The sequence below is a fragment of the Brettanomyces nanus genome, chromosome 4 (genome assembly GCF_011074865.1).
Source record: "Brettanomyces nanus chromosome 4, complete sequence".
Taxonomy (NCBI): domain Eukaryota; kingdom Fungi; phylum Ascomycota; class Pichiomycetes; order Pichiales; family Pichiaceae; genus Brettanomyces; species Brettanomyces nanus.
In genome coordinates, this window is record NC_052377.1 from 1,849,166 (window position 1) to 1,870,818 (window position 21,653).

At 39.7% G+C, this 21,653-nt stretch overlaps 12 protein-coding genes across 12 annotated transcripts; 7 read left to right on the forward strand and 5 right to left on the reverse strand.

The window, feature by feature from the left end:
• Window positions 1–132: 132 nt before the first annotated feature.
• Window positions 133–759, forward strand: FOA43_004114 (uncharacterized protein; the record flags this gene model as incomplete). Its single annotated transcript, XM_038924357.1, has 1 exon — window positions 133–759. One exon carries the CDS (start codon window positions 133–135, stop codon window positions 757–759), a length of 627 nt encoding a protein of 208 aa, XP_038780285.1.
• A 26-nt stretch (window positions 760–785) lies between these two features.
• Window positions 786–5,210, reverse strand: FOA43_004115 (uncharacterized protein; the record flags this gene model as incomplete). The annotated part of the gene is made up of 1 exon (XM_038924358.1): window positions 786–5,210. The coding sequence occupies one exon, from the start codon at window positions 5,208–5,210 to the stop codon at window positions 786–788; it is 4,425 nt and encodes a 1,474-aa protein (XP_038780286.1).
• Window positions 5,211–5,788: 578 nt separating this feature from the next.
• FOA43_004116 (uncharacterized protein) lies at window positions 5,789–6,726 on the forward strand (the record flags this gene model as incomplete). The annotated part of the gene is made up of 2 exons (XM_038924359.1): window positions 5,789–6,599; window positions 6,707–6,726. The coding sequence occupies 2 exons, from the start codon at window positions 5,789–5,791 to the stop codon at window positions 6,724–6,726; spliced, it is 831 nt and encodes a 276-aa protein (XP_038780287.1).
• Window positions 6,727–6,730: 4 nt separating this feature from the next.
• Window positions 6,731–7,180, reverse strand: FOA43_004117 (uncharacterized protein; the record flags this gene model as incomplete). The annotated part of the gene is made up of 1 exon (XM_038924360.1): window positions 6,731–7,180. The coding sequence occupies one exon, from the start codon at window positions 7,178–7,180 to the stop codon at window positions 6,731–6,733; it is 450 nt and encodes a 149-aa protein (XP_038780288.1).
• Window positions 7,181–7,399: 219 nt separating this feature from the next.
• FOA43_004118 (uncharacterized protein) lies at window positions 7,400–8,401 on the forward strand (the record flags this gene model as incomplete). The annotated part of the gene is made up of 1 exon (XM_038924361.1): window positions 7,400–8,401. The coding sequence occupies one exon, from the start codon at window positions 7,400–7,402 to the stop codon at window positions 8,399–8,401; it is 1,002 nt and encodes a 333-aa protein (XP_038780289.1).
• Window positions 8,402–8,419: 18 nt separating this feature from the next.
• On the reverse strand, window positions 8,420–9,128 carry FOA43_004119 (uncharacterized protein; the record flags this gene model as incomplete). Its single annotated transcript, XM_038924362.1, has 2 exons — window positions 8,420–9,041; window positions 9,097–9,128. The coding sequence occupies 2 exons, from the start codon at window positions 9,126–9,128 to the stop codon at window positions 8,420–8,422; spliced, it is 654 nt and encodes a 217-aa protein (XP_038780290.1).
• A 198-nt stretch (window positions 9,129–9,326) lies between these two features.
• FOA43_004120 (uncharacterized protein) lies at window positions 9,327–12,428 on the forward strand (the record flags this gene model as incomplete). The annotated part of the gene is made up of 1 exon (XM_038924363.1): window positions 9,327–12,428. The coding sequence occupies one exon, from the start codon at window positions 9,327–9,329 to the stop codon at window positions 12,426–12,428; it is 3,102 nt and encodes a 1,033-aa protein (XP_038780291.1).
• A 179-nt stretch (window positions 12,429–12,607) lies between these two features.
• Window positions 12,608–15,061, forward strand: FOA43_004121 (uncharacterized protein; the record flags this gene model as incomplete). Its single annotated transcript, XM_038924364.1, has 1 exon — window positions 12,608–15,061. One exon carries the CDS (start codon window positions 12,608–12,610, stop codon window positions 15,059–15,061), a length of 2,454 nt encoding a protein of 817 aa, XP_038780292.1.
• A 461-nt stretch (window positions 15,062–15,522) lies between these two features.
• On the forward strand, window positions 15,523–16,374 carry FOA43_004122 (uncharacterized protein; the record flags this gene model as incomplete). The annotated part of the gene is made up of 1 exon (XM_038924365.1): window positions 15,523–16,374. The coding sequence occupies one exon, from the start codon at window positions 15,523–15,525 to the stop codon at window positions 16,372–16,374; it is 852 nt and encodes a 283-aa protein (XP_038780293.1).
• Window positions 16,375–16,739: 365 nt separating this feature from the next.
• On the forward strand, window positions 16,740–17,789 carry FOA43_004123 (uncharacterized protein; the record flags this gene model as incomplete). Its single annotated transcript, XM_038924366.1, has 1 exon — window positions 16,740–17,789. The coding sequence occupies one exon, from the start codon at window positions 16,740–16,742 to the stop codon at window positions 17,787–17,789; it is 1,050 nt and encodes a 349-aa protein (XP_038780294.1).
• A 102-nt stretch (window positions 17,790–17,891) lies between these two features.
• On the reverse strand, window positions 17,892–18,482 carry FOA43_004124 (uncharacterized protein; the record flags this gene model as incomplete). The annotated part of the gene is made up of 1 exon (XM_038924367.1): window positions 17,892–18,482. The coding sequence occupies one exon, from the start codon at window positions 18,480–18,482 to the stop codon at window positions 17,892–17,894; it is 591 nt and encodes a 196-aa protein (XP_038780295.1).
• A 921-nt stretch (window positions 18,483–19,403) lies between these two features.
• Window positions 19,404–21,110, reverse strand: FOA43_004125 (uncharacterized protein; the record flags this gene model as incomplete). Its single annotated transcript, XM_038924368.1, has 1 exon — window positions 19,404–21,110. The coding sequence occupies one exon, from the start codon at window positions 21,108–21,110 to the stop codon at window positions 19,404–19,406; it is 1,707 nt and encodes a 568-aa protein (XP_038780296.1).
• Between the last annotated feature and the right edge of the window lie 543 nt (window positions 21,111–21,653).

Consider the following 21,653-nt stretch of genomic DNA (forward strand, 5'->3'; position numbering starts at 1 on the left):
ATACATGTTTAGATGTAATAATTAGTGATTATATAATCGTCCCTCGATGTATGTATATTTTTTTTTGTCTGAGAAGAGGAACAAATCAAGTTCACCTGTTATTGTTAGCGGGTTTATTTTTTATGTTCACTTATGACTGGTCGTTCGTTCTATTCCGATCAAAGTAGCGTGAATCCATTACCTGTTGGAGAGGATGTCAATTCTCATCAGGAGAAATCTGAATCTTCTTCAAACGTCATATATGTTGATGGTAAGGTGATCAATACACACCCAGCATTGGAGACCTACAGCAGAGAGACCAGAACTTGGATTTCCGACAAGGCATCTTCTTGGACAGATATTTTTAACTCCTATAAAGCTCGGGCGGCTTTCCAGTTAGCCAAAGCTGATTCACAATATCACCAGATTATTCTAGAGCCTTTGCTTCCGCAGTCTTTGTACGTGATTACGGCTACACTTACCGGCTCTATACTAGCAAGAAGACGATCTTTATCTATGAGATTTATTTCTCCCATTTTATTTGGCATTGTGTCGTTTGGCTTATTCATGCCAAAGTCTTCTACCAACTGTTCTCAATTATTCATCAACTTAGAAGCCGAGCGTTTCCCTGATCTCAAGAAAATGCAGGACGAGGCCAGTACTCAGGTCCATCATAGCTTTAATTCTTTCACCAACGAGATAAAGTCTCTACAACCAAAACTCACTGAAGTTGTCAAGAACTCCAGAGAGGCTGTCGAGAACTGGGCCAGAAAGAAATAGAATATAATTTAGATAAACATAATGTCTCATACAGTCACCATAAATCCAAAGATACTTCCCATATCAACATATCTCCGGCCACAGTCTTCCAAGTATTTATTTACCACTCCTTTCATCACCTCAAACGACTCTCTATTTTGCTCGACTAGAGCATCTAATTCACCCTTGTTCATCTCCACTGGCACATTCTCCTTGTCTGCAATCGAAGGATCATGTAACGACTTCAAACTTCTCTTCTTCGCTTTATCCACATCAAACAATGACTGAAGATAAAGTAGTTGATTGTACAGCTGTTTGTTACTGTAGCAATATTTCATCACACCTTTACAACTATGTGCTGTACCGTGCTCACCGATGCATCGTCTTCCATAGACACTCACCTGTCTCGTATGTAATCCACAATCGCTGCACACAAGCCATCCTGCGTAGTAATACGAGATCTCATGCCGGATGAAATGCTCTAGTTGAGCACTAATACTTAGCCACGGTATAACACTATCGCATGCGGTGCATTTAACACCAGTAAATGTCACGTGGTACTCTTTACTGCTTTGAATACCTCCAAATTTTATGGTAACATGGCAAGACGGACAAACAATGAACAGGTCTTTGCTATCTCTGAACCTTTCACTGTCTGTAATCGTAGAATCCAACGGCTGTAAGGAGTCCTCGTTTTGTAAAGACCTAGCACGTGCTTCATATCGTTTGGAATCCAAACCCAAACAGCTGGCTAACCTCACAACATCGTAGCCTTCAATTCTCTCGAGTAATCGAGATATAGGAGCAAAAAATTGCTTCTCTAGATAGAAATCTGCATCTGGCTGGTAGTTGGCCGTCTTCGAAAGAACCTCTTGAATACCTCTAGCACGCTCTGATACACTGGCGCCCTCCTCAAGACCTTCATTTGTAATCACAAAAGTGATCACACTACCTGCTCTCACAATCTTACCTTGGTCTCTAAGTCTAAGGGCAACTTGTACGGCTGGCATTGATTTACCGCCAGGGTACTGAGTAGGATCTTTAGAAAGTCTCGTATTGACCTTCAATTTGACCATTGAAACCTCATTGTTCTTGATCTTCGTTGCGACTCCTCCAAGATAGTTATAAACTTCATTTAAAGCTTCTTCCGGTTCAGAATCACCAAGAACCTTATTCAAAATGAAAGTAGACACTTCTTTGGACAATGGACAAAATTCTCTCCTCTTCATATCCAAACCTTTCACTTCTAGACTGGTTCTCTCTTCACCATCTGCAGTTAGAACGCAGTTAACTGCAGCATACTTCTTCTTAGCATGTAATAGCATCCTTTTGAACACATTATCGATATCGATCTCTAACAAGTTATACCGTTCATTGACTCTTTGTTTGAAATCATTTGCAATCTTAAGAGCATCCTTCATCGTAGCGCACCCGGTGTCAATCATAACAGAATCGGTATCACCATATACAACTCTCAAAGCGAGGCCTTCAGCCAATTGTCTAGTATCCATCAAAATTTCTCTACCTCTGTTCGTGACAAGCATTGCTAATGGCTTGGCGTAGAATCTTGAATTCACGTAGCCCAAACATCCATACATCGAGTTGGCCGTTAACTTCAAAGCTCTCTGCTTAATATCGTACTGAATTCTCTCCATAGGAGTGATTCGAGGATCTTTCAGTAGCTTTTTAACCTCTCTTCGACGACTAACCAACTCATAAAGTAACTTTGGAAGCACTCCACGAGGAACCTCTGTAGGAGGCACTTCGGGCAGTTCATCTCCATGAAGATTAGACCGGTCAACAGTGGTAAAGCAAATGTTGAACTCTTGAATGATAGATGGGTATAAAGAGTTGAAGTCCATCACGGTAACATAGTTTTTTACAAGTCCCTTAATAGGCTCAAAGACTAAACCACCCTGATACTTGGGCTTTCTACCCCCTGTTTCCTCAGCAACTGCACCTTCCTCGTGAGCTCTTCTATACTGTCTCTGTTGGTTTGTCTCCTTATCAGGAACTATATAGTTGTTTCCTGTAAACTCATGAAGTAAGATATACTCGTTTCTCCCTGCCCTGGTACCTTCTAAAGTATGAGACCAAGAGTTTCCTGCTAAATTTGTTAGTTGCTTTGAAAGAGATAGAATTTGAATATCAAATGCTACCTCACTGATCATTTTGACGGCCATTTGATTCTCATTCAATGCTGCCAGTAACCGATTTGAATCATCTCCAAAGGCAGGGCTGGCTAGATTCACTTCCATTGGAGTGTACTTTTGCTTACAGTACATTTCATACATCTCAGACAACTCCCATGATTGGCACTTTGGAGTCAAAGACTGTCCCAATTCGTTTGCTATATCACAAATCAATCTACCCTGCAAAATCTCTCTTAGGTAAAAAACGTTATTCCTTCCAGAGTGTCTTCCAAACTTATCTGGGAACTGCTTTCTGTTGATGCGACCGAAATGTGACCAAGTGTTAACCTTGAGGTCATACATTCTATGCAAAAGGATATCAAGTGCAACACTCTCAAGTCTGTGACCTAGGAGCACATCAGGATCTGTTTTCTTAATAACAGCAGCTAGACAATTAAGCAAAGCACGCTCATTGTTGAAGGTTCTCACGGCCATACCTTTTTTGATAGCTAACTGCTTCAATCCAGGCGGCAATGCAAGAGAGCCTCCCACGGGCCTCACCAATGTAGTCACCTCGGTAGGCTTTAGATCACTAGCAGCAGGACCGTCTTGTGGTAAGCCCTTGTGGAACGCCAAAGAAACGGAGCCGACTTCTTGTTTTCCTGATTTCAGGTTCATAAAGGATTGAACATTAATAGTCAGGATACTTAAATCAGGAGCAGAGTCCTTGCAGTCAGAAATAGTGATTAATGTTGGAGAAGAAACTGCCATTTCCACCTTACAATGAGTGGAATTATGTAACGCAGAGAAATCTGCGCCTTTAATATCCAACCAGCACGGACCCATAATATTTCTCTGCAGAACGAAAGACTCAAAGATGTTCGTGTTTGCACTGAACACATGAGAGAAGGTTTCACCTTCAAGATCTGCGGGAATCACGGTATTTCTGCACCTTTTAGTTTGGTATGGGAGTAACATTTTCAAGTACTCTGCTTCTTTTGGGATTCCTGGAAGTTCAAAAGCATACTTTTTTGTCTCTGGCTTGGCCTTGATGGAGGACAGGCCATATTTATCCATCAGAAGAGGTACAATCTCTTCATAAACATCCATAGTTGTCACTTTAGCGTCTTTGTTGTCATCTTCTTCGTTCTCTTGTCTACTATCTGGCATTCCTCTTTTCTCCCTCGGCAAAAAATATATCTCTCTATTGATACCATTGATCTGCACGACGCCTGAAACTAGTCTTCCATCTGGAGTCTTTACTTTGCCAAATAACAAAAGAGTACTGTCAACTTCAGCAGAATCCATCCAGTACATTCTGACAATTTCGGTCTCTTTATCGACCACATCTGATTCTCCAAGTCTATCAAAGCTGGAGTCGGAGAATCTGGAAGGAGAAGAAGATGGAGCGGCAGAAATGATAGTCTGGTCCTTGAAAGGAGATGAATCCAATGCTTTTATTGTGCGCCTGGCATTACTCAAGTTCACAGATCTGTCAACCATGGCAGTAGTTCTCTTTCTGGAAATGAGAATGTCGTCGTCATCTTCTTCTTCATCGTCATCATCGTCATCATCGACCTCCTTGCCCACTTCAGCTTCTTTTTCCTTCTCCCCAACACTTTCTTTATCAACCCCAATATCTAGAGATTCAACTTTGGAAGCATGCTTCTTGATTGGAGAGGAAGGTGCTTCAAAGTCATCAGTATCCAAGGCAGAGTAGAATTCGTCGTTTTCAGAGCTTAGCCGAACTCTTTTAGAAGATGATTTCAGCTCATCAGAACCCGAGTCCATTTCCCTCTTCAAGTTCAAAGGCTTCACATGAGGACTGGAAAGCCTGCCGGTATTTCCGTGCTTAACACTAGAAAAAATATCCTTCCTGCGAGTGCTACCAAATATCGAATCCTGTTTCGCCTTCTTTACAGCAGTAGAAGTAAAATCTGACAAGATATCATCAAGATTACTCGTATCAATGTTCTTTTTATCGTTGACCTTCTCTGTTGCCGGTTTAAAGAAGTTGGAAATATGACCTTTCTTACTCTTTTTCACCTTACGATGACGATGTCCAGATCCAGACACGTCAATACCGTCTGCATCCTGATCATCGACATTCTCATCAGAATAATCCTGTTGAGGCTGATCCCAATCATCAGCGCCTGTTTCAGCATATCCTTCACCATTTTCATCAACAATGAAGTCATCATTCAATAACTGATCTCTCTTGTGCTTTCTATATTCCAATTCATCCACCTCATCATAGATTTCAACATCTTCTGTATCCTCATCGATTTTCTTACCGGCACGAGCGGCTTTAAGCCGAGCAAACTTATCACGTTTGGCCATGTTGCACTACGGAATAAGATAGTGAAGAAATGAGAACAAGTAACTGAGATGAATAGAGATAGAAGCAACGCGTTAAATTCAAGACGCCAAAGATCACTAAAAGACGCGACGGAACGCGACGGAACGCGAAAATCTACGACAACTAATATATGGGAAAATACATAGTCCCATATGCACTATAAGACTATGCATTGTGGTAAGTTGAATAACGGTCTTGATTCCTATGGGCAGTTTTCTGTGTCTATGGTATCATTTACTCTGTGTAGAGAAATATCTGTTTGGCTTTTCAAATACTGCTATGAATAATTGCTCGTAACGGTTACTTTTGCTTTAATCAGTTCAAACTAAGTATACATATCTTGTATCTACAACTGTGGGAGTCCGCTTTCTCAATGTTGAAGTTGTTGTTATATATGTTGATCCATGTTAATCCTTTATGGATTGTAAGGAAATATCGAATAAGGATATCTGTGGCTGTGCTCATTTGGGGACGTGGCTGGTAATTATTTTTATGGTTGCGAAAAGGGCCCTCAGAGTAGCAGAATGCTAGGAGAACCTCTGTTTTCCCGTTATTCAATATGTCATTTGCAAACTATGATATTGAAGCGCAAAATGGCACTACGCAGTCAGTAGAGGAGTCTGTGGTGGAAGTTTCGCCGATATTTAACGAAATTTCGGGTCAGCTCTCGGAGTTCATATCAGTGGTGACAAGACTTGATAAGATGCAACGTCAACTTGGAACCAAGAGAGATAACTCACAATTAAGGGGCCATGTCAGTGATTTTATTACGCGATGTGATTTATTGCATAATGGAATCAATTCTTCGTTAAGACAGTTGGAGAAGAAAGGAAGAGGTACAAACGATACGAAGCTCAGCTTTACAGAGAGTAAGTTGAAAGTTCAGTGTCAAGAGGTATTCAAGAATTATCAGGTGATACTTCGAAGTTATCATCAGAGGATTCAATCAGTAACGGTGAATGAAGCATTCAAAAAAAACGAAGAGGAACTGAGGCGCGTAGTGTCCGAGAGTACTCCATTACTTCAAGAAGAGGGTAAGATAAAGCTGGATGAGGAGGTACCACGACAGGTAGCACAGAAGCAACAAAATAGATCACTTTCGCTGTCTCAAGTTCAACAGCAACAGCAACAGCTTGGCCAACACGAAGTGTCTTATCACGAGGATCTAATCAACGAAAGAGACGAAGCAATCACCAATATATCGAAGGGAGTCCAAGACATCAACAAGATATTCCAGGATCTTAACGAAGTGGTAAACCAACAAGGAGAAGAGATAGATACGATAGAAACAGGTATGAACGATTATGCTAACAACAACCAGATGGCCCATCATGAGCTACGCAAGGCTGACGATTACCAAAAACGGAAGCGTAAATGGAGTTGTCTATTCCTCCTCATGTTGGTAATTGTACTACTAGTAGTTCTAGCAATAATAAGCTGAACAAAACCCCGTTAAACATATAATGATAATATAAAGAAAACCCAAATCGTAATTAAGAGCCTACTCTGATGTAATCGATGGAGTGATTCCACTTAAACCAGAACTAGAAGGTGCCGATGTCTCGCTTGGTACAGGGGCATATGTATCCTCTTCAGAACTTTGCGACATTATCCATTGGTCAATATCTTCCCTATTTAAACCGTGGGGCTTTCTTCTATTCGTGATTTTTGACGATGATTCCTTTTCGTTTTGGAATGTAGCCCCAGATAACGTTGCAGTTCCTAAAAACAAGTCGTCCGATTCAGAACCGGCTGCTAAAACACCGACGGCCTCTTTCCTCTGTATTTTTCGCTTTTCGATGGCAACGCTCATTTTGTCCATCACTGATAATGTAGCATCTTCAAAAAATTCTTCAACTTCATTGCGATGAACTATTAGAGCTGTCAAAACACCCGCCCCAATTCCAAGACCAATTGGAAGAGTCCAGTATAGAAAGACAGGAAGTGGCATGCTGACTATATAGGGATATATATGAATAAGAGATTACGAGATGAATTCATTAATCCACAAGGCGTATTTTCGAAGCCCCCTATCCGCGAATATTCTACACGTGATTTGCGATTTATCAAGAGATTGTGATAAGGAGCGCGGGCATAGTGTAGAATGGAGCAAAGTAAGGTAAGGACTTAAGCCCGTTAAGCGCTGAGTATTTCTTCCGGACAACGATTTATGTGTGTACCATCAATTCCACAAGGATTTGAAGACAATGTGAGAAAAACCAATTTGGATTTGGCCTACATTCTCCCCAATGTTGCTGCATGTTCAGCTCCCACTGATAAGCAGGTTAAGAAACTCTACCAGAACAGCTTGACTACACTGTGTCAAACTCTTAGTGTCAATCATGGAGAACAAAATTGGACGATTCTCAATCTTCGTACCGAGAAAATAGGCTACGATCCTAAGATAATAGAGGCAAACGGTGGCAATTTTCAATATAGACCTTTTCTAGATAACAATGCCATACCATTGGATCAATTGATTAAAGTCATCAAGGAAATCGATCAATATTTGTCTGCAAACGGTCGCAGAGCAGTGATTATTCATTATCGCCATGGAAAAGGACGTACCGGTTCTATTATCGTGGGTTACATCATGTATAAATATAACCTCAACTTCGGTGATGCTAATGAACTTTTCATTAAGAGAAGAAAGATCTATAAACATGGAGTCTCTGTTCCATCCCAAGTTCGGTACCTTGAATACTACCAACTGTATATTCAATCAGAGAATGTTAGACTGAAATATGATCAACTGACTATGCATAATCCTACCATTACCGTAACAAAACTCGTTATACATGGCCTCAAGTGGAATAGAAAGTTAGAGACATTTCTTATAAGTTGTCAAACCTTCGGTGATGACGGTTCAAAGTTGGTAAATAAGCTGGATTTATATGATAGAACAGCGTTAGTCCAGTCAATGGGCTCCGATTTGGTTCTAATACCGAGAACTCCATTGCAAATTACTGATCAACTAGACATCTCTTTCCAATTTACTATGACCATTAAGTCAATTACAGTATTTATGCTCTGGTTCTGGATCAATGTAGGTATTAACCCTTCCTCTCTAAATGTTACCATCCCTTGGAATCGAATGGATGGTTATAGAGGTTCACAAAGAAAGGGGCTTAAACTTTTTGAATCCGTGCAGATCCTGCTCAGTCTGTCTTAACGTATATAGTATATCAAATTAACCACCTTTTCTCTCCGTCTCCAGCTTGTTCCATATATCCTTTATCACCTTTCTAATATACGACAATTGTTGTTCTTCTTCTTCTCCTGTACCCCTCAATATTCGACAGTTCTCGGAACGATATGATTTCTGCACCAACAAGTGATTACCAAAGATTGCAATGTTGTCATTCTTGTCAAACGTCACATTACCTTCAGGTAAAAGATTGAACAATTGATTGAACACAGATTCGCCCTCTATGCTAATCTTTCTTTGGCCAAAGATCCTCCTTCTGTTGAATTCAAGCTCCTGCTTAGCTATTGATTTACTAACACCATGCTTGAAACTATCTGCAATTGATGCCAGTGGAATTACTGCCGGCTTATTATGCATTGATCGGAACTTGTCCACTTTATTTGTGGTCTTTGAAGTTTCCACTGGTAATGATATCTTCTGACTGCTCAATTTCTGTACAGATTTAACGAATGTGCTCTTCACAACTCGAAAATTTGTATCCTTAGAGTATCCCGTATTATGGGCCACTGAGCTGTCATCCACCAAAGATATCATACCCGACTGTGGATTATACGAGTGGATTATACCCTGGAAGGTCTCATCTGTATATGTGGTGATTTTGACCCTAGTGTGGTGTTAGTAATCTCATTATTAATCTAAAAATCGATTTTCGTACTTACCTCAATCCAACACTATCTTCTAGCGAGATCATAGTGAACTACTTGATGAGTACACAGACCGACGGGAAAAGAAAGATACTCCGACTAATCTTGAATTTCTTCACTTTGTCGATTTCTCGTTTCGTTTTCCCTTTTTTTCTTCTTTCTATTTTCATAGAACTGCTTTCCCCCCCCCCCTGATCATCATTACTTTTGTTCTTTCCATTTGCTTCTAAGTCGTTTGCTCTGAAATGATCTCAGAAAATGAAACTGATGAGTCTCAATTTGAATATTCTTTGTCACTCAGTCACAACAATGATATGGTCGATCCTTTGGTTGGTGTTCTTGATTCAGAAGAAGCTTTAAATGAGAGCACTGATAGTAATACCGCTTCTCCACCTCCTCCAAATATGGGTGATTTTCAGGAATTAGATATGCTGAACGACGATTTTACAGAGAGTGTAATAATTGACAAAAATGAAATGGTCGAGACAAGTGACGATCAGGATCTGCTCTCGTCTCCTAGCAGTAAGATGTCCTTCGACGGAGAGAGTGAACAAGATATAGACGGATTCACCAATTTCAATATTATTCTGGAATATCCACGACTCAATTATCAGTTCGAAGAGCTTGGATCCTTTGAAGAGGAGATTGAGGATTGGTTTAGTAGCAGTGATTTGAAATCTTTAAAGTCCTTGAAAGTGTTGGCGTCTGCTGATAAGCGCGGCACATCTTCTCTGAAAGAGATCGAAACAGCCTTATTTGATCTTCTTCACGCTAAATCTACACCTCAAGAAGATAAAATTCTTCGTCTCGTGATACGGTCTAGTTATCTAGTTATGGGCAGTTATGGAACTGTCAGCAGCCAAAAGGAAATCATCGAACGGATTGTGACTCAATCGGGTAGACTTGTCGAATTCAATTCCACTCTTATTACAGATCTATCTGAGTTAATTAAGACTAGGGCCAATGAGTTGGCCGATGCAGGCAATTGTGAAACCACTTTAACACATCAGCTTATTCAACTCTGGTCAAATCAGCTTTTCTACGCAATGACGACCCTACATTTTATTATTTTGACTTTTCTTAAGGGTCTTAACTCCGATTATAAACAGAAATCATCTCTAATAGACTTGTTGGATCGGGTGGATCTTTTGGGAAGTGTTACCAAAGCTATCGATAAATGGAGATGGATTTCTTGTGAATCTGAAGATACCGAACCAGCCAGTATTATAAATTCTATCTCGGCCACGAATCTCAACGATGGAAAAGAATCACTCCATAATTCCACTGATGATTCTAAGAGTTCAAATATGTCTTTGCCCATTATCATGGCATTCAAATTGAGAAACGTTGTAATCTTTCTCAATGACTTGATTCTACTTCAATTTGGTGACCTCGCTCAAGTTGAATCGACAAAAGACTTTTTAGCATACAAAAATAATGATGTTGGGGATATCCCTGAAGATGGCTCTAAGTCTGATGTTAAGATAACGCCTATTGATTATCGCCGTTATAGAGAAGATCTTACCACTAGATACCCAACATTTACTCCTCCCAAATATGAGTTATCACAAATCTTGGAGGTTTCCCTTAGCAATGATGAAGACATGCCAGATCAATGCCTTCCCGATCTCGTTAGCTCGCTTTCGATGTTCAGTAGTGAAGGCTCTTTGAAGTCCAAAAATGACTGTTTAGCAGGACTTTTTAAGGGTCCTTCGAATCCTCCCGACATTCATATCGCTACACCCATGCCTTCACCCACATTAACACCTCAGCATACTGGTACATCAGGCTCTTCTAATACCTCTGAATATGAGCGATGTAATGGCGACGCAAAGAAGAAGCTCTTTTTGACCCAGTCCGATTACCCAAATATATATCCCTTCGAGAATGACATTCCCTACAGCATCCAAGAAGCTACAGATATATTTTACCATCATGTGGAAGATGATTTTCATTTGAAGCAGTTTACCTCAACGTTTGAGAGTTTTGTTAAGGAGGAAAGCGGGTTCAGCACTTCGGATAGAACTATTGAGAGCTCATTTTTGTATTCGGATACCGATGTAAAGAAAGATCCCATGTTCACCTCTGAGATTCGATCCTTGCAGCGGGTAGAAAGGTATTACAAGGAAAATTTACCTTATCTGAGCTCACTCATATATGTTCTTATCCAGATTATCTCGTCCAATGTTATACCATTCCACGCAGAAGACAAAAAGTATCGACAGAGAGGCCCTCGCGGAGGTAATGGTGCCAATCATTCTGAGAGTCAACAAAGCTACTCTTGCTCACGGTCTCCTAGTAATGATAGTAATAAGAGACCATATCTGATCAACGGTCTCACTCCCTCTGATAAACAGAGACTCGAAGTGCTGCGCATGAAAGAATCGACATTAAAAAGTGCATCAACTATCATTTTAATGCTTACAAAATGGTTCAAACTTTCGCATATACTGAAATATGAATATTTCACTGCACTTCTATTTGACAATAACTTCATCCTGCAATCGTTCAGATTGCTAGACGGTAACAAAGTGCATGCCCAATGGGGCAAATCTTATGACTTTAAGGACCCGGAAAGTTTGATCAATAATAGATTAGTCTATTGTGATTATCAAGTATTATACCGTTTGAAGAATTGCAATTTCTTTTTGAAGGCGTTGAGTTTATCGGACTGCAAAAACAAACTGTTTGAGACTCCACCAAGTGAAAAGGAGGAATGTGAGAGCATATTCCAGTTTAAAGATGGAGCAGGTAGCGAAAGTATGCTCTCGTTTATTCTTCCATTCAATGCTCAGTGTAACATATCTGTGGAGAACCCTAATAGAAGATTTTGTTTAATCGTGAACAGTTTGTTCAAGGTTCTTTACAGCATGGTATCTCATTTCAAGATTCAACGGATTTACAAGCTTATGGAAGTTCGGCCGACAGATACATTGAGGTTCTATTTGACTCTATTCAACCAGAGTCTTTACAAACCTATCTTGAAAATAATCAAGCTTATGAGTCCGTTCAGCGGAAAGAAATGGAGAGCCAATAATATGGATATGATTTCATTTGTATATCTATTTTACAAGGTAGGCCTAAAGGACAGTTGGCTCACAAATTTCTTTACTGGAAGTTTGGAGGAAAGATTAAAAACATCCTACGAGAACGAGTTTGCACTCAGAAGCCTATTAAGGTACTACAACACCAAGAATTATGGAAAAACTCTTCAGAAATTTGGTTATAATTCGGACGAGAGGAGCCTTTTGAGGGACAATAAAAAGGTAAATGACGAGTTCTTTCAAGACCAGATGGAAAACCTGATACCTGATGAGTTTCAGAACTATTTGAAAATACAGGAGTAAGCCTTATCTATGCCCATATATCTCTTTTTAGTCTGCAATTTTATGTTTTTTCGCGCTTAGTTGGATGTAAACAAGACGTAGTAAAGAAAAAACTACAAGATTGAAAAATGCCTTAATGGATCTGATCTCTTTGGAAGGAGCTACTCAACGCAATTAACAAAACGATTGATTGAATCATAATGAATAAAGACCAAGTGGAGCATGTTATTCAAAATTACTTATTGAGACTAGCGAGAAGGGTGTATCCGAGTGGGGATTCAGCGGTTGTTCATCTTCTTTCAAAGGACGCGTTTTCTATAGTGGTCAGCGAAAGAAATGAGCAACAATGGAGGAGTTTAGAAGTTCTCAGAGCGAAATACTCGTATCAAATACCGACAGAGGCTATGCAAAAGTTCATGCTGGTGGTTGATGAGCTTTTAAGCATGGATAGCAATGATGATGTTGCAAGCTATTTGATAGCACTAGACACTCATACCGGTGAGAAAAGTGAATCGTCAGCAGATTCCGAGGTGCCATTTTTGTCTCAATCACAGTCAAGCTCTTCCAAGTCGCTTAACGATAGAATTTTGCCGTACTACAAGGAAGCTGGACTCGTTGAACCTCTCGAAATTCTTCGCAATTTGATGTTTGCACTCATAGGATCAACTTCTGACCTATTTCCATTTGAAAAGGATACCATTAAGATTCCAATAGGTCTAAACTATGGTGAAGTTGCACAAATGTATGAATTATTAGAACCATGTCTTATTCTCAAGAGTTTAACTCAGATAGTATATGGAAATGAAGTGAAATCGCAGACTAAAATGGCATTTCATAGTGTTATACAAGAAGGATTGCTCAAATACACAGATTATGTTAACTCTATAAATTCACAGATTCTTGAGGAACGAGATCATGTTCTAACTTTGCGAGGTCTTCATTTACTTTTGTCAGATTGGATTCAGAGATTGAAGCTGTTCTACTATTTGGAAATTATGTCAGAGCGAATGGAAAGCAACGAGTTTGTTTCATTATTAGATCAGTTGTGTGGGCAAGGTGATCCGATGTTAAGAGAGTTGTCTAAAAAATTCTTCCAGTACTGTATTAAACCATTTACTGAAATGATCCAGGATTGGACCTTTTCAGGAGAATTGAATGAAGCCGATGTTAAAGCTGAGAATTTCTTCATAAGCAAAAGAGATAGTGATAAGCTAGTTTATCAGAGAGGAAGAGTGCCCAGTTGCCTCAATGAGAAGCAATCATACAACATATATCAGATAGGCAAGTGTCTTAACTTCTTGAAGAACGATTGCAAAGAGTTTGCATGGTGTGAGCAGTTTAGAGAGAAGTACAGTCATGAAAACTCCAGTGCTAATAATATAGGTGATTGGAATTTTGAAAAAGCATACCAAGAGATTGTCCACTATTGTTATAGAGAGGTTATATGTAAGAGGTACGACTTGATTCGGGAGATGTCCAATTTACACAGTTTCTTGTTAATGGGACAAGGAGATTTCATCAGTGCGTTGGTATTGAAAGCTTCTGAGTCATTGAATCAATCGACATCGTCTCTCTCTGCTAATAAGCTTATTCAGAGTTTACAGGATTCTGTTGCCACAACCAGCGTTAAAGACCATTACGATAAGAGTATTGTCGATAGACTCGATGCCAGAATTTTGGAAATGGAAAGCTATGGAACGCTTGGTTGGGAAGTCTTTACGTTAGACTTTCAATTAAAGTTTCCCTTGAACAAACTGTTTGAGGCCGATCACAAGGAGTATCTAAGAATGTTCAATTTTTTGTTCAAGCTAGTACGGATGAGCTCTCTTCTAAACACTGGATGGTCGGATGCAAACACTTTGAAGAGAGATACAATCAGTGGAATTTGCAAACGGGCCCGAGAAGTTAGAAGATTGAATATGGATAAAAGTAACGGACTCTCGTTGGATGATATGAGAAGCCTGTGGATAATAAAGACATTCAAGAGATTGAACATCTTGAGGAGCGAGTTTATCAAATTCATGAATGTTTTAATGGACTACATTTTATTCCATGTGATCGATAACAACTACAAGCGATTTATGGACGATCTTTCTCACGGAAAAAAGGGGTTTTCGGAGGTTGTTCAAAATGTAATGATGGGGAGCAGTCGAGTGAAAGAGCTCAGTTGTATGAAAATGGATCCAATTGAAAATGATGGCATATGGAGTAAAAATACTACTGCAACCGCGAAGGATTACAACTTGGATGAGTTAGTTGAACTTCATGGAAAATACATTAGATCGATTAGCAGATGCAAAATATTGGATAATAGCAGTGGTGGAAAAAGTAAAGGCAGATATAGCGGACTGTTCTACATTGAACAGATATATGGCTTCTTAAGCATGATCATCAAGTTTGTTGAATTGAGCAAGGAATTCAACAATCTGTTGGTAGAGATGCTTTCAGTTTCACATCTATCAGAAGATACACTGAAGGAAGATAAATATGACGAGTATTTAAGCCGAATGGATATGAAATTCAACAGGTTGATAGAGAATTTGACCAATGAGATCATCAACAAGTTTGAGGATGGCTTGGAGCTATTTACCAAAGATCTAATGAGCGATCAGGATGAAGATCTAAGATTCTTGGGCAAGCAGTTGGCGGAGTGAATCAGGAATAGAAAATATAGACGGCCTGCATGGATTGACTCTTGCAAAAAAAAAAACCGCTTTCCGCTGGTGCTTGAAAAGATGGATGACTTACTTTTTCCGGAGAATCTTACCGCGAATCGCGAAGCCACCACTAAGCAACCCTCAGGCATAGTGGGGTCAAATCTCCGCATTATCGGCCCTCAGGCAGGAAAGATATTTCCTCACATGCGGGCCCCCGACTAATTGGGAAGTCTGGGGTTGAAGCCAAGACATGGATGGGTTTTTAGTGGATGATGTATATAAATGGGATGAAGAATCCGTTAGACACCACCCTTTTATACCGTATGTTCTTGATTTTTGAATTATTAATTTCTGAGGTTCTTTTCCAACTCGAATTGAACTTTGTGCCTGTTGCCACTTTCTAGTAGTCTGTCTGTTCCTATAGGGATTGCTGTGAAACATCAAGTTAATTTTTCATTATGGAGGAAGTCGACAGTATCCTTGTGGATAACGTCAAATCGTTTACTGCTGGGGGGTTTGGGGGTATTTGTGCCGTTCTCACAGGCCACCCGTTTGACCTTACCAAGGTTTTATTACAGACGAATCAATATAAAAGCTCTATGGAAGCCATCAGTAGCACTCTAAAGAGCCATGGCCCACTTGGCTTTTACAAAGGTGTTACTTCTCCGCTATTGGGAGTTACTCCGATGTTTGCCGTGTCCTTCTGGGGATATGATTTGGGTAAACGACTAGTTGGCAGTGCTCGAAAAGGTCCTAAAGATGCTCCGCTAACCATAGGCCAAATAAGTGCAGCGGGATTCTTCAGTGCTATTCCAACCACTTTAATTGCAGCTCCTTTTGAAAGAGTCAAGGTGGTTATGCAGGTTACCAAAGAGAACGTTTCATTCCTGGATACAGTGAAAAAATTATACAAAGAAGGAGGTTTGAGATCTATATTCAAGGGATCTGCTGCTACATTGGCTAGAGATGGACCAGGGTCGGCGGTCTATTTTGCTACTTATGAGTTTTTAAAGAATAGGTGGTCTGGTAAGGACTCCAATCTGTCCATCGGTGCAATTACTCTAGCAGGAGGTTTCGCTGGTGTGGCAATGTGGACTACAATTTTTCCTGTGGACACGGTGAAATCTATGCAGCAATCTTCTACGTTGAAGAGTACCATGTTACAGACGGCAAAAAGAGTCTACACAGCCAAGGGTGTTCCCGGTTTCTTCCCCGGTATAGGACCTGCCTTAGCAAGAAGCTTTCCGGCAAATGCGGCTACCTTTTTGGGAGTTGAACTTGCTCGAAAGGCCCTGGATTCCTGGCTGTAGTCCACGAGTTGCTGTATTACTTATTCTTGTGTAACGTTAATGAAAGAGAAATATCATATGCAATTTTTGAAGCCCACCGGGCACCACCCAACACGTTCCCCCCACCAATAGGCGCGCTTTCAGGCTGGTCGAAAAGAAACAAATTTTTAGGTGTAAAAGTACAGCTGGCTCCCCAAAACACCTTGACAATCACAATTAGCCACCATTTTCTTTGTTAGCTAGTGCCACCAATGAGTTGTTATATTCCTATTAAGTACCTTCCCAGGCTTAAGGAATACAAATACCAATCAGAGGACCACTCCTTACTTACTAAGTATGTACTGAAAAGGTTCTGGGTCTTTTTTGAAAAGGCATTTCCTCTATGGATGGCACCAAATCTGGTCACCTTACTAGGATTGGTATTCAACATTGTTGGATTGATGGTTGTTTTCTATTATGACCCTAATTTCGATCAAGTTTCACCGGCTTGGACTTATTGCTTTTATGGTTTCTGTATTTTCATGTACCAGACGTTCGATGCATGCGATGGTATTCACGCAAGGAAGACTGGTCAGTCCGGTCCTCTAGGTGAACTTTTTGACCATTGCTGCGATGCCGTCAACACCACTTTGTCTGTACTTATGTTTGCCAGCGTGTGCGGCTTTGGTAAGGGATGGCTCTTGTTTGTTTCTCAGTTCGCTTCCTTAACTAATTTCTACTTGTCGACGTGGGAGACATACTATACCCATACTCTATATCTCAGTGCATTCAGTGGTCCCGTCGAAGGTATTGTTATGATCATCTTTATGTGCTTTTTGACTGGCTATATTGGCCAAGAGAATCTATGGAAATTTCCGCTTTTGACGGTAGATCTATCTGATTACAGATTCGGGCCCGATTCCTACACCATCAGTTTCTTGAACTGCTGTATTTTTATTGGTGGTGTTATAGCTTTTTTCAACATTTACTCTGCTAGAAGAAATGTCATCAACAAATTGAAGGATCCAGAGATGAGAAAGGATGCTGACAACGGCCTTGTTCCTTTCTTTTTCTACTATGCTACCGTGTTAGTCATGATTTCACTTCATTCGCAAATTCTCCACGAGTACACTACCCAATTGGTAATTTCAATTGGCGCAACTATGGCTTTTACCGTGGGTAGAATCATTTTGAATCATTTAACTATGCAAGAGTTCCCCCGTAGAAACTTGCCTATGGCCATTCCGGTAGTTCAATTGATACTCGTTGAGATCCTCACCAGATTCTACTCGTTCGCCTACGATGAAGTGATTGCATTGGTTGTATACGTCGGATTGGGCATTACTCTAGCCGTTTATGCTACCTTCGTCTTCGAAATCATATACGACATTACAACTTACCTTGATATCTGGGCTCTTTCTATAAAGCACCCCATAGTGTCTAAGAAGGTTGAGTGATTGAAATGCGTGAATGAATAAATAAACACATATAATACTAATTTCTATTTATTCAATCGTGACAAAGAACAATTATGTACAAAGTAATGGAGTCACTGCTGCTCATTTCTTGGTCTCATCATTTCCCGAAGCACTTGAAGCTCCCGGTGCAAGAATATCATTGGACGACTGTTGTAAATTCATCTCCTTTTCCAGTTCTGTTAACTGAGTCTCGTGCAAGATGCTCAATGCTAATGGAACACCAAGAACAAGACCGGTAGTCGTTAAATACCACAACAAGGTTCCAGTCTTGTGTGAGAGTGAAATGATAGCATTCTTTGTGGAACTGATGCTACCAACGATCAATTGCCTCTGTTCTGGACTCATAATGTCCTTCAAGGCCTCTACTCTCTCCTGCAAGGTCTCGTTAGAATCAAAATCATCCTCAGAATCAGAGTCATCGTTGTTCGATTCATTATCGTCATCCGTCTCTCCCCCTTCACTCTGCTCCGTCTTAATTATAATGGTTGCCCCTGGACCAAGTTCAGTTTCTAAATCTGCTTCTGCTTGAGACTCTGCAGCATTTATCTCCTCAGCAATCTTCTCCTCAACCTCTTTGGCACTGGCCTCTGCGTCGTTAATGGCCTCTGATATAGCCTTATCCACTTCGGCAGGAGATGGCTTGTTTTCTTTGACTTCGGTAAGAGAAACCATTTTCAAATATATATATATGTATACTTGTAAGATACAAAAGAAAGCCTATATATCTTTCTCCAGCAACTAGTTCTTTTTCTCACTCTTACTATCCTCTTTGGCCCATTTTGGAAACCTCCTTCTCTCTTATTAACTTCGTAGATAGCTGAAAATTTTTTTCCTGTATTTGTTATGCACACGACTTCCAATGTGTATACTGCTCTGAATTCAACTCCCTCAATCCATACAATCCCTTGGATCTTGTTCATCGATCCAATATACTTTATAGCATAATGAACATTGGTGTTGAAATTAATACCTCTGAGTTATTTGCTATTCTTTGTCAGTTTTACTCGATCACAAATGCAGCACCCCAAACTCCTTAGACAATTTCCTAATCAGGTAATGCGTATTTGTGAAAGGTTACATGCTTCACTATATCCACCTGTTTCTACTTCTGTTACAAATCCAAACTATTTTCAATCAAATACATGCTATTTATCGTAAAAATATCTTCTGCTTTGAGTTCTCCCTTTATAATCTATCTCGAAACTTTGTATCATGTTTCTTGTTGTATTTCAAGTCCCTTGAAGAATACACTTATATGTAATATACTCTCAGTGGAGATGTATATTGTATTTTATCAGTTTGAAACAACTGTTCAAAAATGAATATGATGCTACTGAAAATACCCAACGATGAATGAAATATAAAGATAGATGTAACCTCCAAACTGCGGGTATCATTAGTTATAGATTATGATATTCAAAATTGAAAATGGAGTTATTCTTGGTTTCTAGTACTGAGGATAGTACAGGATGTTATATGACTTTATAGATAGGATACACATTACTGTACATCTAATGTCTTTTAGGATTTATTTAGAGTATTATCATTAGAAAACTGTTATACATACTGTTACATTAATGGGAAAGATGCACTCTATTCTGAAGCAATTGGAGCACTCATGATCTTTCTGAGGAGTTCAATGTCTCCGATAGATTTCACAAGTTCACTCTTCGGAACATTGGTAGAGATTTTGTAGTTACCAAAGGTAACCACTCCTTTTTGAGGACTACCACTTCCATTGCCTAGGGTGTTAGAAACGTTGGATGTCATGAACTTACCGGACTTATCCGCAAGAAAAGTAAGATTGATGAGAGAATTAGACTCTAAAGTGCTCAACACTTCCAGAAATTCACCTCTTCTCAAAGTACTTAGCATTCTATCGACCATTTTGAGATGTCTGTTATAGAATTCAAAGAAGTTGTTGATCGATGGGATTATCTTGTTGAGACTCCTACGTCTACCAGCTCCCTTCTTGAACATATCCACATATGGAGTATCTTGCTTCTCTTCAAACTTAAAAAGACAGCAAAGAATGGTTTTTGATTGAAGGTTCAATGCCTGTAGTTTCAATTGATAGTTAATATTAAATGCGGAGCTGCACACTCTAGCAATTTGAGAAATCATGACCTTGGGTGCGTTATTAACGGTCAAACTAGTGAACTTACTGCAAGGCATTCTCTTCATGGTAGTTTGCTCAACAATCTCAATGGCTCTATGAATGATATCAAATGCTTTTCTAAGATCACCAGTATTGACTGCAGCCTTCTTAGCACAAAACTTGATAGCGGTTGGATGAACAATTGGTGGAAGACCATGGCCGTTGGAATCCTCGTCCAAGCCGTATAATTTTTGGGTGATAACTTGCTGAATCTGGTCAGCAGTATAGGGGAGAAACTGGATCAATCGTGGATTAATTCTATTACTTCTTAATCTGGGAAGAAACCTATCTGTAAGATCAAGGGCATTGGCAATTCCAACAAGAATCAAATTAGGTTTGAAAGAATCCTGCTGCACTGAGGGAAGATTCGAAGCCCAGGAGAAAAGCTCAAACAACGCCTGTTGATATTTATTAATAACACTATCCATCTCATCCAAAACAAGAATTGTCATATCACTAGACGATCTATCGGATAAAAGTTCTCTGATGTGATCGATCTTGGTGTTGAGCTTTCCGGTGCGATGATTGCAACCTTCTAAATTCTTTGCCAAAATGTCAAAAATCTGTTCGGGATTCTTCAATGTCATACAATTGATCTTAACAACTCGCAATTTCCGTAACACATCTCTGGAATGACATCTCAGCGGAATATTGTAAATATTAGTGCCCGGAACACAGTTCTGAAGGGCCGGAAGTGTAAGAGATTGAATAATGGTACCCACTTGTGCAGTTTTTCCGGTACCGGGAGGACCAGAAATGTATATAGACGTAGATTGCAGCTCAATCAATGACTCTTCAATATACTTCTTTAACAATTTGCCCTCGGTCTCTCTTCCTGGAAGACAGACCCTGCTACCATCCTGAAATTCGTTTGACGAACCTCTAAGAAATACCTTTTTGGCATCAGAGTAAGGAGAGTGTATTTCTTCAGTGAAGTTAAGCCTTCTCACTATCTGATTATTCTGTTTTATTGATACCAGTGAATTATGCTTGTTCAACTTTTCCGGAGTTGTTGGAGGAGTTACTAACCCCAAATTGATATCTGTTAAAGGACCACGCCGCTGCAACTTGGCCGGTTGATGAAGACCAAATTCTCTTTCCTCATCGTCATAATTCCAAGGTCTTTTAATAGCAAATGGCATAGTATGGAGAGAGTAAAACGACAATTGAAGTAAGAAAATTGAAAGGGGAATGTGAAGAAATATATACTTAGATCTTATTTCATATATTCATACTTGAACCTCCTCCGAAACACTTTTCACCTTTCCCCTGATCTATCAAATTAGTCTGAAAAAGGAAATATTCCTAAAAGAGACTACTAATTAACGCGTCTCTTTAAAAATTTAATGTCCCCTTCCATTAAAACGCGGGTTTTCTTCATTAGCCACAAAAATGTATTTTCTTCCAATTTCCAACTGCCCAATGTGGCGTATGAAAATTGAATAACAATAATGAAGCAGACATTACCCGGCCGAAATAAATACAGAGTCATACTACTAGAATAGAAGATGATAAACGAACACCCCAGACACCTCAAGATGGCATGGAATCAGGAGGAAATACATTAAGGAATATGCACTGAGTCATTTTCAACCTGGAAACATTTTTAAGGTAGATTCTCTCGACTTTTTGCAGTTCGAACTGAAGTTAAATAAAAGGACAAAATCATTAAGACAAAGAAATTA